This window comes from Oppia nitens, unplaced genomic scaffold (genome assembly GCF_028296485.1).
Source record: "Oppia nitens isolate AA-2021 unplaced genomic scaffold, nextdenovo-longstitch-racon4-pilon3 scaffold24_pilon_pilon_pilon, whole genome shotgun sequence".
Taxonomy (NCBI): domain Eukaryota; kingdom Metazoa; phylum Arthropoda; class Arachnida; order Sarcoptiformes; family Oppiidae; genus Oppia; species Oppia nitens.
Genome location: NW_026533204.1, coordinates 873664 through 889057, shown reverse-complemented (window position 1 = coordinate 889057; position 15394 = coordinate 873664). Strand labels below are relative to the sequence as shown.

Genomic DNA, 15394 nt, shown 5'->3' with positions numbered 1-15394 from the left:
ACATTTTAAGTAATCAGTTTTTAATTTTTGTTTGTTTGTTTGACCCCTTCCCCCACCCAATATCCATAATTTAATAAATTTATAGATCTATTGATATATTTTCAAATTTATTAAAAACGAGATTTCCCTGCTTAAACCGAATAATCTCATTTAATTTAATTAAATATTTTTAAATTTTTTTTTATATATTTATTGCAATAATTGCAAAATTATTATTTAGTGGGAAAAACTAGTAACTTATTAAAATATTATTTCAATAAAAAACAATAATAAATTGTAATCCAATTTTTATATATTATCTTTTTTCTTATTATGAAATTAAATATTTAATCAATTTTTAACGTTTATATATTAAATAAGTCATATGATAATTTTACTATTTTTTTATATTAAACAGAAATAAATTATACAAATTCAATATAACAAAATTATATAGAATAATCATTTAATCACTTATAAGTATATACAGTATATATTACATAATATAATTATTTTGCAAAATAGTATAAAAATAAATGTAAAATAAATTATATATTCGGTTCATAATATAATTAAAAATTTGTATTAAAGAGAAAAATGCTATAGGTTATTGTTAGATATAAGCAATATATATTATTGTGAAATATATATTTTGATAAATAAATTTCATTAAATATTAAACAATAAACTTTATCATGCAAACTATTTACTTATTCAACATAGTTTTATTAGTAACAACCAGTGTTCATAAATCATCATCATCACAATGCTCTAATCTAGCACCGGGAGTTAACAGATTACGTCGAGGCATTGACATAACTAAGCTATCGTTTTTGCCATCGGACAACACCAACGACGGCAATGGCTTCAAACGATCGGTAATTGATTTTACCTGTTTGTCCAACAAATTGTGGTCCAAAACTGATGGCCAAGTCTACCAAACGCCGGATCAAATTGAAATAATCGATTCATTGCCCGGCGGTCTACAGCACCCAGTGGCCAATTTTTCGAAATATACTGGTCAAATCTATAGTCATTTTTTAACTCACGAAGCTGATCTATTGCCGTATTGGGAACTGTCTTTAAGTAAATCTATGACTAGTTTTGTCGACAAATTTTTGCCGATTAGCTATGAGGCCAATCCCAGCGCTTTTCACGAATGTATTGAACAATTCGGTACACATTTTCTAGTCAAAGCCTACTTTGGGGGTGTATTTAAGTAAGTGATAGTTTTTTTTTAAATAAAATAATAATATAATAAAATAGTTAATTAATTTATTCTATATTTTGTTGTTTTGATAATTTTTTTTTAAAAATTTCTTTTAACAGAATTAATTATTTTTTTGCTAATGAATTACGCAATAAACTATCAGATAATGAAATATTAAAAAATGCCCATGATACATTTTTTAATTCATTAAAACTAATTGGCGGAACCACTGGTAGTCAAGTAGAGATTAGCAAAGAATTTCGTCAATACTCTGAATCAGTGGAACTATATTACGGCGGTTCGACAAATCTTGTTAGTCCCGGCCAATGGCTTCAATGGTCGCAAACAGTACCGAACAATCCCTGGTTGTTTAGCGGTAAACTCGAACCGATTACCAATTTGATGCCAATGGGACCCAAACGCGATGGACTAATAAAAGCGATTGGCATTTATCTGGACCGGACCTATTTGAATGACTTGTCCAGATTGGCTCATAATTATCTATTACAGGGTAATCGTGGTTCGGAAAAACTTAAACAATATATCAATCAAATCGATACAATGGCGAAACAGGCGATACCCGATCATAACAGTTTGATTAATCTTGGTAAGTTTTTTTATATACTAAATTAGATTTTCATTTTTAAAAAAATTATTCAAATATAATTTAAGGCAATGAATTGATGTCGTATATAACAATTCCCGATTGGTTTTATCGTACAAAACTGTGCTATGAATGGTATGCCGATGGTAGTGATGTCGATCAATGTAGTGGCCCATCAAAAAGTCTATGTGCCCAGGTCAATTCAAAGACACAGTGGTATAGAGATGATACTGATATAAGAGATGGTGGTTGTCGTATGAAATGGGGTCTGACTGCCGATACAGGAGCACCCGATTGGTTCAATGAGCTTCAGATATGCTTTCGATGGCATCCCGACGGCGACAGTGGTCAGTGTGGTGGCGGAGCCCCGGCTGAAACTTGTGCACCAATCGGTAATTTTACTGATGTCTATAGAGATGACACTGATATACGTCCGGGTGGTTGTCAAATGTCATGGCGTTTGCTACTACCGAACGACTCGCCCGGTTGGCTATTAAACACTAGATTGTGTTTTGATTGGTTTCCCGACGGCGACATTGGCCAATGTAGCGCACCGTCACGTAATCTCTGTGCCATTGCCAATGAATGGACCGATTATTATAGAGATGACACCGATAGACGACCGGGTGGTTGTCAGATGTCGTGGAGTATTCAAGTTTAGCATATTTTTAATATTAATAGATTATTAAATAAATTCATTAGTATATTATGAGGTTAGGAAGTGGTTGGGTGGTGGGTGGGGGTGGGTTTGGGGCAAATAATTTTCTACCGGCTGTCTATAATATAAATTTCTTCCAAAAATATATATTGTATTAATAATCAAAATATTCTAATATAATATTTTTTTTGACACTTAATTACAATATCTATACAATAAATAGTATGTAATAAACTTATTATAAACTTATAAATGGGGGGGGGGGTTAAGGATAATAAAATAATTTATAAGACAAATGTTTTCTAATTTGTTTGATTATTGTAACCAAACATCATTTACTACCTGATCAATGGTAAATCTGTCGGATGGATTAAGTTCAGTCATTGCCAGCAATAGATTGATGGCTTCGGCGCTCAGTGTCGGCGGATTAGATAATAAACAATCGGGTGTATTGAGTAACGAGATTTGATAGACATATATATCTGGCGTCAACTCAGTCATTCCCTCTACGATATGTTCGTAACCAAAAAGACATTGCATAAAAGTCATGCCCAATGAGAAGACATCGCACGGAGGGCTCTCCACTGGATCGGGCATATAATCCATTAATTCCGGTGCCTGATAGAATGGTGTACCTGAATTGCTATCGGTCTCCATGGGTACATTGTCCGCGTAGCTAACGGCCAGTCCAAAATCACCTAATTTGTAGGTACTGCTCAGTGGATGCAAAAAAATGTTCAACGGTTTGATATCAAAGTGGACCACCCGTTGCCTGTGCATATACTGTACGGCACTGGCCATACAGTACATCAAATGGCGAGTGTGGTGTTCATCAATGCGTTCATCCGGCTGTTCTTCAAGCATAGTATGAACGTCGCCTTTGCACAGTTCCATCAATATTAGGCACCGGGCATAAGGAAAACCGGTCACTTGATCGGGAATACCAATAATGTCGTAGAACTTCACTATGTATGGATGTTTGAGGTATCGAAGCTGATACATGTCGAGCAAAAGATAATGCATATCGTATGTTAGTCTATTGCCTGTTGACGAATCCAATCGCAATATCTTAACGGCCAACCGTACATTTTTGTATTGTTTTTTACTGTCATCCCAATGGCGAGCTTTGACCTCCCAGACCGATCCGAAACCTCCTTCGCCCAACATTTTTATAAATTTTAATTTATCGTACGCTTCGCCCGATTTCTTCAAATAGTTCAACTGATCTCTATGTAGAGGTCGCGGCACATTCGATGCATTGGGAGTTGGATCCGGTCTCAGATAGTCTTGACCGATATCATCATAGGTTGGCCACAACTGATCCCAATTTGCCGGTCCCTGAATTGGTCGCCACTTCGGAATTTTGATTCGACCTTTTTTACGTTTATATTGTTGAATAGTATCGTCCCATTCGTACAGATCACTGAACGTATTACCCGCTGCCGTACCAAATGGTGCCTGAATTACATTCTTGTCAAAGTCATTACTATAGTCAGCTAATCCTTGGTGTACTTTCACGATGTGATCCCGATATTGTGGATCCACAACATGTGGACAAAAATTAGCATTCAATGCTCTATCACTTAACTGCCGCTCAATAGGACGTCTACTTTGACTATTGGATGCCTTCTCCTGACTTCGGTCCTCTGGAGCCAAACCCGACGCACTGGAAGTTGGATTCGTTTGCGAATAGTCTTGATCATCATCGGTTGGATACAATTGATCCCAATTGGCCGGTCCCTGTATTGGTCGCAATTCCGGTTTATTGGGTCGACCTTTTTTGCGTTTGTATTGTTGAGTAGTGTCGTCATATTCGTACAGATCACTGAACCTATTGCCCGGTGCCATACCATATGGTATTGGATGTACATTCTCGTCAAAGTCGTCCCTATAGTTAGCCATTCCTTGTTGTTCTTTCATGACGTGATCCCGATATTGTGGATCCACGACATGTGGCCAGAACTCGGCTTTCTGTGCTCTCCTATTTAATTGCCGTTGACGACGACGACTACGACGACGACGACCACCACCACCACCACCACCACCACTACGATTGGATGTCATTGACGAAGATATTTGGTTTAGATCCGATCAATTGATGATTGAATATTTTTTTTCAGTAAAAAATATTTTAAAAATTTCAAACATTATTGAAAATTTTAAAGTTATAGATATTAATAGTTTTAAAATTGATTTTTTTGTTTGTTTCATTAATTCAATCCCAAAGTAGATATCATAGGATTTTATTAAATTTATTCATCAAATTATTTGTTTTTTGTTTGTTTGTTTGTAAAAATTATTTCTATTTTTTTTATTTTTATTTTTTTGTCATAAAAATAAAAGCTATTTTATAATAAAAATTACAAAAAAAATTGAAAAAATAGATACACAACTAATTTTTCAGTTAACAGTCTTAAGTGAGAAATATTGTAGTTTTTTCTCCCATCGAGTCATACCATTCCTGAGCATCACTGGTGGCTAAATCATAATAACAACAATAACAACAACATTATGGCTAAAGTGAAGGCAATTCCCGATCCCGAGCGAAAAGGTAGTAAACCGGTCGAAATGCCGGTGTCTATGAATCTAAAGGATCTGCAGATCAAAGGTGTTGGTAAACCAGCGGCGGCTCAGACACCGACTACAGCCAAAGATACTATGCCTAAGCACATACACACTGGTGTACTGTCGGAACTGGTGTTGACTACCATAGATGAGGTGGTACCACACAAGTCATACTATATCGGTAAAGGCGAAAAACGGCTCAACTGTGGACAGGTATTAAAAGTGGTGGCCAACGGTAGCTTTGTTTCTCTGAAAAAGTCCGGCGATGTAGCCATTGAACAGACTGTTCCCAAAAACTATTCAAAGGACAAACAGATTACCATTAAGATTGGCTCCAATCAGTCCAAAGATGCCGTAATTATTGTCGGAGCCAACGGTTGTCTGCTATTGGAAGCCAATTCGCTGGCCGTACTGGATATGCCTGTGTTTGTCGTAGAGCCGACCGGCGACTACTATGCAGCCGAATCGGGACAGAGAAAGTTTTTGTTGGGCCCCGGCATCCATTTGATTGCTTTTACGGACAAATTGTCTATTTTGTATGTACGGGCCATATCGGTGACCAAATCGGACGAGAAGACAGCATCAAAATCTACGTCTAAAGATAGTGGTAAAAATGTTACACCAAAACCACCGGTGGTGGCCAAAGTGGACAGTAATGCATCTAAGACTGCATCGAAAACGGCGTCCAAAGATAGTACCAAAAAAGTGGACAACAAAGATGCCAACAAAACGGTACCGAAAACAGAATCCAAAGATAATACAAAAAAAGTAGCGGCAAAAGTGGACAACAAAGATACCAACAAAACGGTACCGAAAACAGTATCCAAAGATAGTACCAAAAAAGTTGCGGCCAAAGTGGACAACAAAGATACCAACAAAACGGTACCGAAAACAGAATCCAAAGATAATACAAAAAAAGTAGCGGCAAAAGTGGACAACAAAGATGCCAACAAAACGGTACCGAAAACAGTATCCAATGATACAACAAAAAAAGTCGCGGCCAAAGTGGACAACAAAGATTCCAACAAAATAGTACCGAAAACAGTGTCCAAAGATAGTACCAAAAAAGTTGCGGTCAAAGTGGACAGCAAAGATGTCAACAAAACGGTACCGAAAACAATATTCAATGATACAACAAAAAAAGTCGCGACAAAAGTGGACAACAAAGATGCCAACAAAACAGTACCGAAAACAGTGTCCAAAGAGAACAACAGTCAACAACTGACCAAAAAGTCGTCGACACCTAAACTGAAAAGCGTATCATTGATCACAAGTCGTTCGCAGTCATCAACTGGCGATAATTTGCGAGTCCAGTCACGCGATGGTGGTTCCAGAGGTGGCAGAGGTGCCAGTAATACAATGATTGGCCTCATCTATATAGTACTGGCCGTTATCATAGCCTTAGCTATCTTGTTGTTTGTCTACCGGCGCCGCAAACGTCAGTCGTGCGGCAAGTGTGACATTTGCCACAAATATTTCAAATGAATTATTATTATTGTTTTAATTAAGACATAAAAACAAATATAAAACAATTTCGTAGTTATAAATTATTAATTGGTTTTTTTGTTGGCTAAATATATTCAATTAATTATAGACTATATTTTTTTTAAAAATTTGATTTATTAATTCAATTAGTAATTATTTTTTCATATAGTGTTTGAGATCAATATTTTAATCATAACTATAATTTCAATGAAATAGTGAAAAATCTTTTTTTTATTTAAACTTTTTTGTTTGTTTTTTCTCTCAAAATCACTCTTTAATCAATCAATTAGTTAGTTAGTTAGTCAGTCAGTCAGTCAGTCCAGTCGACTCTTTTAATGCGTTCAATAGTTTAACATTTATACCGATTTGTATTATATTACGGGCACCGGGAGATAGATCTACTGTCACTGTCAAACTGGTATTATTTATGATGGCTTTCATGAATGATCGCCACGATTGCCATGAAATGAGTGCAGTCAATGAACGGACGGGTCGTTTCCAATAGTCGGATCTGACCAGTAGTAATGTTGTCAACCAGATGATGGCCACTATTAGCGTATAGATGGCCAACTTGTGGCCAGTGGACAACGAGCCGATCCATGTGCTCAACTGGCAAAACAACTGAGCCGATAGTTTCAGGTCGACACAAGTTTTCATTGATTTTATTTTTTTGATTTTATTTTTCAATTTTTTGTTTGTTTGTTTTGTGTTTAATTTTTTTTAAAGTTTTTAAATTATTGTTAAAACATTTTTAAATATTTGTGTGTGAAAGTTATCGAAACTGTTTTAAATTTTTTTATTATCTAAAATTGTCTAGCTAAAACAAAAAATTTTCGAACATTAGATAATAATGACGTTATTTATGAATATTTTTTAGGAAAACTTTCATTGAAAGTTGTCTGAAAATATTTATTTATATATATTTTTTTCTATCAACAATTGATTGAGTCATACAATACTACATTTATACTGTATTACAAACCCCCAGCAAATCATATGATTTTTTAAATGAGAGAGTGTTTTCCCCAAACAAACAAACAAAATACACTGTAATTTATTAGATTATTAATTTAAACAAAAAAAAAATTATTTGATATATTAAAAAAATGTGAATATTAATAATTATTTGTCCTAGATGAATCTCCAATACAGTATATTAAATAATTGTTGTTATTTTCTGTTAAAATTAATTAATTAATAATAGTTATTAAGTCTATTACTATAGTACAGTATATTTATTATTATATGCAGTTTTTAAATACAATGTAATACTATGCATGCTAAATGTTAAAAATTTTATTTTATTATTTTATTAATTAAATGCTTATAATGTTAAAAATTACTATTAATTTAATACTAATATACGATATATAGACACATGTGTAAATAACATTGCACTTAATTTTAATAAATAATAATTATTATTATTGTCAAATAGTGTAGTAATAATAATACCTCTAAAATAATAATAATAATAATACAATATATTGTGTTTTTTTAATGAGGCGTTAATTTATTAAATGTGATTATAATTATTAATATGTGATATCAGAATAATATATTGTAATAAATTAATTAATATTTATAACAAATAATATCATCTAATATAACCGTATAATGCATTGATAATTGATAGCAATCTATGTATTAATAATAATAATTTAATTGATATTATCTCCAGTGTGTCTGTCTGTGTCTAAAACAGTTGTTTATAAAAGTTTAAACCCAATTATTATTATTATTAATAATAGTTATCAGTTGTTTTGGCATTTATGATATACCCATAAGTTTATAGTCGGTTGCATCGGTTTATGTGTTTGTGATATCAAATATTAATCTTGAGGACATAATTATTACCATAATTATCATCATCATCAGCAAAAACAACAATGGTTTGGACAAACTTGCATTATATACCACTTGCGGTGTTTGTATTACTGCCGACAACTTTCATTACAACGTAAGTAGTAGTAGTAGTAGTAGTAGTAGTAGTAATAGGCCCGGGGTATCTACTCTAGGCTATTGTAAAATTACAATATCATCTATAGGGTATTAGATACCCTGAGATGAAAATTATTTATATTTATTTTTAAAAGTTTTATTTATAATAATCATTATTTATATTAACCTTTATCAATTTTGTACAGATATATAATAGCCATACTGTTGGGTCACGTAGAGGTAGAGCTGCCATACATATCGGACACTGGTACCCATGTGCCCGAGTCCAGCCTATTCGCACAGCTTCTCAATTTTTGTGCATTTTTAGGTATGTTATTCACATCTACCCACCCCACCATTCAATTAAGAAAAAACACAATAATTATTAATACCAAACATATATTCCCTGCCCATACTCCCCCGCCTACACACACACCTACCAAACCGCTTATTAACCAAATTCCGATCTCTAATGGCCAGTTGGTGTGACAATATACGTACGCTACAAACAAATTGAACAATACTATCGGGACAATTTGACACCCGAGTCGACAAAAATATTTTGCCGCAACCGTATCGCTTTCATTTGCGGACTGATCTCATCGGTAGGCCTGTCGATGGTGGCTAACTTTCGCGAACTGGAACTGTTTAAGATACATATGGTCGGCGCAACCCTGGCCTTTGGTTTCGGTGCCATTTACTGTTGGCTACAGACCATCATGTCGTACGCTATGCATCCGTTGGTCAACTCGCGACAAATGGCACACTTTCGGCTCGCCTTGTCTTCACTAATGACCTGTACGTTCACCGTAAGCTGTGTATGCGGTCCGTGGGCTATGCGATACTTTCACGGCAAAGATCCGACCAATTGGAAGCCCGAAGACGGCGCTTTTGGATTGCATTTGGCGGCCACAGTATGCGAATGGATTACCGCATTGGCCATCGATTTTTTTGTGCTCAGTTATGTCGAAGAACTTAAGGTATTATAGATTTTTGCTTTATTTTGTAGTTGAAAATCAATTGATGTTTTGTTAAAAGTGTTTTATTATAATTTTTATTTCTCTCGAAAACTTACAGAAGATATCGATGTCGACGCCAAAAGTCTTGTTCATTATCGAAGAGGACATCGAAAGATTCGGTGACAATATGAGCGAAACAGATGACACGGTAGCCATCATACACGCATCGTTGCCGTCAAATTTGCGATCGTCGCCGGCCACTACCGAAATGGTCATACACTCGAATCCGCCAATAATTCACTGAAAAAAATGTTTGTTTGTTTTTTAGGATAATATATATTTATGTTATTTATAAAATTAAATTTTATCTTTTTTTAAAAAAGCCAATTACCGTAATTCACTGAAATACTAATAAATAGTAATCATAAGTTACTGGAAGTAATGATTCATAACTAACTTATAAAAAAAATAATATATGATTTGTGGCTGTTTTGAGGTACAATTTTTTATATAACAAAAACAAAGTTCAATTTATTGTCTATATATTTATTTTTGATGATAAGGAGGTACCTCCTAAACAGAGCCGATAAATTAGGATAATTGTTTTTGATATATGATTTTTTTTTATAAATATTACATATTAATATTATTAGAAAAGTTTACAATTGTATTTAATTGTGTAATATATATATTTTATTATAATTATTATTAAAAAAAAAATTGTATTTATCTATAGAATATTTGATGACAATCTATGTTAATGTATAGAAACAAACAAAAAATTTGTAAAATTTTTTTATACCAATTATTATTAGTACCGGGGTAAGTTTTATTATCAATACATAAAAGTACTAGACTGTATCATCAATATAATAAAATAATTTTTATTAAACAAATTACCTTAATTATTATCAATAATAAATAAACTGAAACTTAATGTTTAAATATTACTGTAATAATTTTCAAAAAAAATATATAGCAATATTTAAATTGAACAAGGTAGATTAAAGTTATCAAATGATTATCACTATATAGAGGGTGGACTACACAGTAATTACGGGTCGGGTTTTCTTTTGGGGGGATTATCGCGATTCTGGATCTCTAATCTGATCCAATATTTCATTACCAATATTTCCATATTATATAATCAATAAAAAGATAGTATTACCGGTAAAACAAGTTAAAATCAAAGTAATAATTATTCAGCTGACAAACAAAACAATTAAATCACTTATTAATAATAATAAACACATTGACAACAGTTTAATCAATAATCAGATATAAAACAAAACTTATAGTCGAAAAACATGTATTAATTCAAAACATTTTATTATTATTATTATTACAATTTTTAATATATAATAATTAAATCAATTAAATGAATGGATCAATAAATTCTTCGGCGAACCAATCAATCTTTAACTTCTTGGCCGCTCTTTCTTCTCCTTATACAATGCCAATAGTGAGACATTGGCCACTTTGACAATTTTGAATCGGACGCCGGGAATATCACCGACAGCGTGACCCTTACGACCGAAACCGGCCACCAATACTTCGTCGTTCTCTTCGATATAGTTGAGACAACCATCCCGTGGGACAAAGGCCGTAATCTTTTTGCCGTTTTTGATCAGCTGTACCCGAACACACTTACGAATGGCCGAGTTAGGCTGTTTAGCTTCAACGCCAACCTTTTCCAGGACAATACCCTTGGCGTGAGAAGCGCCACCAAACGGATTGGCCTTCCATCGGGTGCCTATAGTCATCGGGAGACACAAACAAATTAGTCAAACAATTATAAACAACACGTGTTGTTGTCTTTTGGATGGATGTGTGTAACAAATGCAGTGGTGGCCCGACAAGTGTTAACACGAGTTGATAGCAATCACTAAGTGGTTACACACACACCGGTCAGTGACCAGTTACGGGTTGGTCGCCGCAAAACATACCCAAATGTGCTTTCTTGTAGTCCTTGTCGTGCCAGCGCTGTTCGCGGCGATGATTACGATGTTTACGTGCGGTACGGAGTCCTTTAGGTTTACCTGTATTAGTAGAGACCGAGAAAAAAGCATTTATTTAGTGTCCACTTATGTAGAAACTACCCGACGGTACGGTGTTTGGCCACTAAAACACTTACCCATGACTTATATATGTTTGTCGACACCGACTGATAGCAAGGTTTCAGAGGAAAAGGAAATCACAAATCAATGGCAACGCTAACCATACAATTTTCAGCGCATGCGCTTTAGACATATTATATTCATTTGTTTAAGCGAGTCATACATGCAGTGCATAGATTACTACCCAAACATATACACACTAATTGATAATTATTTATTAGTTAAGCTCCGCCCATAACTTGTATAAATGTATAGTAGCGTGCGATTAAAACATTTTTCTTTATTATTAATAACATAAACAACGTTTGGAAATAACAATAAAATTTATAATTGCTTTTTCTATGGGTTTATATAACATTAATAGGGAACTGATAACAATGTTGACCCCATACTTATAGTTAGTTTACGACGTATTTTATGAACGTTTGTCTGTCATAACAACACATGTGTTGTCATTATTATTGTGTTTTTGGTTTTAAAAACATATCTAATGTTTTGATATATTTTTATTGTTAGTCAACAGTGAAGTCAACAACTGTCACAACTTCTTGAGGGATGTCCTCAACACCAACAAGTAATTTGGTGTTTGTTTGATGTCTTAGATAGTGATTCATCAGTCATCCGACGACAAGATGGACATTGTCCAAGAGGTATGCGGCCATTTGAAGACAATATCCCGACTGATGACCACCGCTGCCAACAGTAACCGTAAAAATGACGACCAAAACTACAGCTCATCAACTGATGAAACCATTGATGATGTTGTCGAACGAATTGGCCAATTGTGCCGCCAATTGGACGACCAATTCAACAATATCTACTCAATCGTTGCCGAAGATATTAGTTTAGCAATGATGACGTCGATGTCCATCAACGGTGATGATGATAATGATGGTCAAAACAAATTCAAAAGACGTTTGTGGCAATTGATTGACCAACTGATTAAAGCCGTAATCTTGTTGGACACGGCCACACAAAGTGATGGCGAGATGATATCGGCGCCCAATTATATGACAATTAAGCTATCGGTAATCAAACTCGTGTCGATAACAATCATACCGTACATTAGTCCACACTTCCAACAGATCCAACACCTGTTCATATCCATTGATAGCCATTGTCTTAGTGAACAACAATCTGATAGCAAACAAATTTCTCGAGAATTTATCCGACAATTGACCCAATTGTTGGCCGCACTGTTAACAACCAAATCATTTGTTTCGAAGATACTTATTGATGATTGTTTGGCATCACTAATGGCTTCATTGATGACACTACGCAATGACAGCGATTCAGTTGATGACAGACAAACGGTTAACGACCAATTGATGTCATTGTTGTCATCCATGGATCAGACACTAATAATTCGAAATCTGTTACTATTATCGCGCTGTAAAGCCGTCAAATGGGCCAACAATGATATCTCCCGATGTCTGTCCCAATGTTTGACCTGTGATTTGGGACTCGTGGCGCTCATCAATGCTGTCATCGATTGCGATCAAACATCCGAAAAACAAACAACACTTAACCAGAGATATCAAGCCGTCGGTACTATTGTATCGGCTATACCTGTCCTCTACTGTTCATTGCGTGACTATTACCAGCTTATTGGTGGACAAATATTAAGAACACTGTTGTTGAGTTGCAATCAATATCATCAAACAATTGGATCAATAATACTGACATGTCTTGAGAACAGAAACAAAAAGTTGACACAAGAATTAATTATCAACAAAATAGTCAATATATTTGAAGGAACTAATGGTTTACTAACATTAAACAATGGCATAGATATTGTCAATAATTTATTGAACAACAGATACGATGTGAAAAAGTTTGTGCCAATAGTTCCGCATTTATTCTACTGTCGTGTCGTTCTCGAAGAATCACTATCGCACTACAAGACACTGTTGATGAACATTATGGTTGAGATAATGCTTGCGGTTAAACAAAGTGTTTATCTATTGGACAATCTTTTGTACAATAATTGCCATTTGATTAAAAAATTTAAGAAATGTGTGGCAACTGATGGTACGATTGGTGTACAACACCAGCACAAGATTATTAACTCGATTGATACCAGTTTTAGCAATAGTTGTACCAAACCTGAACTTAATGATAGAGTAGATGATGACAGGGAACTGGATCTCAAACAGTGCGATAGTGTTGTGCAGTTTGTTTTGCAATTGTTAGCAAAATTGGGCGATCAGTTCAAAATGGATTTGTTTTCAATACTTATCGATAGGATGTCGTTCCAGAGGCCGTCCCTAATAACCTGTTGTCTTATAGATTCCATACAGGAAGACGTACTTCAAATTATCAATAATTATCCACAAAAAGCAATCGGTTATGTGATTAACACCGTTGAACGTCTGGCCGATGAACAGCGCATGGAATCAGTTTCTTATGAACGCACCGACAATGGTGTGGAAGATGACGGAGAAGAGAATGAAAAAAGTTTTGTATTAATGAAACAGAATTCGCTGACAATATGTTTGCAAATCGTGAAAATATTGCTTAAAGAACGCAACAAATTGAAAGCTGAAGACTTGAACCAACTGAGACAACAACTATCGCCAGCTTTGGATTTATTACAAAGGAATGAGAGGTTTGATGATAGCACTCGTCGGTTGGCATCTGATATGAAAATACAGTTACTATTGCTTGAAAACAATTGCCAGTTGTTTGCGGAAAATGATGGCAAATCAGTTGATAATGAGTTCGAGACGGCAATGACTGAACTCAATGACCCACTGATGCCCGTCAGGGCTCACGCCTTGATTAGACTTAAACGATTGATTTACGCCAACGATCGACAATTGATGGACAACCGAAATCAATTGATTAATGCATTGAAGGTTTGTTAGATTAATTTTTTTGTGGCGATCTATAGACTATCCCCATTGTTAGCTACCGGTAATAGTTTTAATATACTATATATGTATACATATATATATTTGTGTCCAGATGTGTCTTAACGACAGCGAGTCATACATATACCTGTCCGCAGTTAACACACTGTCAACATTGGCCATCAAGTGTACCGATGAAGTACTTCCGGTTTTGACGCAGGAGTTCACAGATAATGAACGTCCAGTTGAAGATCGTATAAAAGTGGGCGAAGTATTGGTGCGATTATCTAAATCTATCGGCGAATTTGCTCACCACTACTCCAAACAATACATCCACTGTTTTCTTACTGGTGTCAAATCATCGGCACCGGCCATCAGGATCTCTAGTCTATCGAATTTAGGCCAGTTTTGCGGTGCACTCAAACACGCACTGAATTCCTATATCGTTGAACTGATGTCCTGTGTAGAAGCCCTACTCAAAACTGATCCCTATATCGAAGTTAAACGATCGGCAGTAATGTTGTTGTGTCTAATGTTAAGAGGCATAGACAGTGATGTCATCGGCGCAGTTGAACAACATCTGAAAGAAATTTACCGATTGCTGAGACACATCTATTCGACAACTATTGACGATATACTTCAGATACACTCGCAGCTGGCCATCGATGAGATCGACCGCATTGCCAGAGATCTGTTTAGGCCAAACAATACTAGTCTCGTACGAAATATTCAAGTGCTATGATTTTTGGTTGTCTTTATTTGATTATAATTACCGGTAATATTATTATTGAAAGTATTTTTTCAAAGATTATATATCACCCAAAAAAATAAGTAAAAGTATTTTTTATGTCATTTAATAACAATAATAATAATAAATGTTTTTAATAAATTGTTTGGAAAAAATCACTGGTTTAGGACCAATGGAGGGGAATAATAGTTATTTTAATGTGTTTTTTTTTCATAAACATTGGCCATAGCTTGACATATAGTGACAGTAATTTTTTTTTTAAGAGACCATAACATA

At 34.7% G+C, this 15394-nt stretch overlaps 6 protein-coding genes across 6 annotated transcripts; 4 read left to right on the top strand and 2 right to left on the bottom strand.

Moving 5' to 3' along the window:
- The first annotated feature begins 541 nt into the window (after positions 1-541).
- On the top strand, positions 542-2516 carry LOC128953893 (perivitellin-2 67 kDa subunit-like). Its single transcript, XM_054299428.1, has 3 exons — positions 542-1198; positions 1309-1796; positions 1862-2516. The coding sequence occupies exons 1-3, from the start codon at positions 675-677 to the stop codon at positions 2452-2454; spliced, it is 1605 nt and encodes a 534-aa protein (XP_054155403.1). The 5' UTR covers positions 542-674; the 3' UTR covers positions 2455-2516.
- Positions 2517-2755: 239 nt separating this feature from the next.
- Positions 2756-4578, bottom strand: LOC128953892 (membrane-associated tyrosine- and threonine-specific cdc2-inhibitory kinase-like). Its single transcript, XM_054299427.1, has one exon. It carries the CDS (start codon positions 4513-4515, stop codon positions 2767-2769), a length of 1749 nt encoding a protein of 582 aa, XP_054155402.1. The 5' UTR covers positions 4516-4578; the 3' UTR covers positions 2756-2766.
- Positions 4579-4820: 242 nt separating this feature from the next.
- On the top strand, positions 4821-6542 carry LOC128953894 (uncharacterized). The gene has a single exon (XM_054299429.1). It carries the CDS (start codon positions 4963-4965, stop codon positions 6499-6501), a length of 1539 nt encoding a protein of 512 aa, XP_054155404.1. The 5' UTR covers positions 4821-4962; the 3' UTR covers positions 6502-6542.
- Positions 6543-8135: 1593 nt separating this feature from the next.
- On the top strand, positions 8136-9846 carry LOC128953899 (DNA damage-regulated autophagy modulator protein 2-like). The gene is made up of 5 exons (XM_054299433.1): positions 8136-8461; positions 8649-8770; positions 8923-9422; positions 9520-9712; positions 9785-9846. Exons 1-4 carry the CDS (start codon positions 8391-8393, stop codon positions 9703-9705), a joined length of 879 nt encoding a protein of 292 aa, XP_054155408.1. The 5' UTR covers positions 8136-8390; the 3' UTR covers positions 9706-9712; positions 9785-9846.
- An 806-nt stretch (positions 9847-10652) lies between these two features.
- Positions 10653-11631, bottom strand: LOC128953900 (40S ribosomal protein S23). Its single transcript, XM_054299434.1, has 3 exons — positions 11536-11631; positions 11348-11440; positions 10653-11154 (listed from the first exon to the last, which is right to left on the bottom strand). Exons 1-3 carry the CDS (start codon positions 11537-11539, stop codon positions 10820-10822), a joined length of 432 nt encoding a protein of 143 aa, XP_054155409.1. The 5' UTR covers positions 11540-11631; the 3' UTR covers positions 10653-10819.
- A 376-nt stretch (positions 11632-12007) lies between these two features.
- LOC128953890 (uncharacterized) lies at positions 12008-15166 on the top strand. Its single transcript, XM_054299424.1, has 2 exons — positions 12008-14376; positions 14486-15166. Exons 1-2 carry the CDS (start codon positions 12151-12153, stop codon positions 15110-15112), a joined length of 2853 nt encoding a protein of 950 aa, XP_054155399.1. The 5' UTR covers positions 12008-12150; the 3' UTR covers positions 15113-15166.
- The last annotated feature ends 228 nt before the right edge of the window (positions 15167-15394 follow it).

Excerpts from the sequence above, each read along its gene's own strand:
- LOC128953893 (XM_054299428.1), top strand. The coding sequence starts at position 675 with ATGCAAACTATTTACTTATTCAACATAGTTTTATTAGTAACAACCAGT. Across the intron at positions 1,199-1,308 it reads TACTTTGGGGGTGTATTTAA|AATTAATTATTTTTTTGCTA; the intron begins GTAAGTGATAGT and ends TTCTTTTAACAG. Across the intron at positions 1,797-1,861 it reads TAACAGTTTGATTAATCTTG|GCAATGAATTGATGTCGTAT; the intron begins GTAAGTTTTTTT and ends ATATAATTTAAG.
- LOC128953892 (XM_054299427.1), bottom strand. The coding sequence starts at position 4,515 with ATGACATCCAATCGTAGTGGTGGTGGTGGTGGTGGTGGTGGTCGTCGT.
- LOC128953894 (XM_054299429.1), top strand. The coding sequence starts at position 4,963 with ATGGCTAAAGTGAAGGCAATTCCCGATCCCGAGCGAAAAGGTAGTAAA.
- LOC128953899 (XM_054299433.1), top strand. The coding sequence starts at position 8,391 with ATGGTTTGGACAAACTTGCATTATATACCACTTGCGGTGTTTGTATTA. Across the intron at positions 8,462-8,648 it reads CCGACAACTTTCATTACAAC|ATATATAATAGCCATACTGT; the intron begins GTAAGTAGTAGT and ends AATTTTGTACAG. Across the intron at positions 9,423-9,519 it reads GTTATGTCGAAGAACTTAAG|AAGATATCGATGTCGACGCC; the intron begins GTATTATAGATT and ends GAAAACTTACAG.
- LOC128953900 (XM_054299434.1), bottom strand. Across the intron at positions 11,155-11,347 it reads CTACAAGAAAGCACATTTGG|GCACCCGATGGAAGGCCAAT; the intron begins GTATGTTTTGCG and ends CGATGACTATAG.
- LOC128953890 (XM_054299424.1), top strand. The coding sequence starts at position 12,151 with ATGGACATTGTCCAAGAGGTATGCGGCCATTTGAAGACAATATCCCGA. Across the intron at positions 14,377-14,485 it reads AATTGATTAATGCATTGAAG|ATGTGTCTTAACGACAGCGA; the intron begins GTTTGTTAGATT and ends ATTTGTGTCCAG.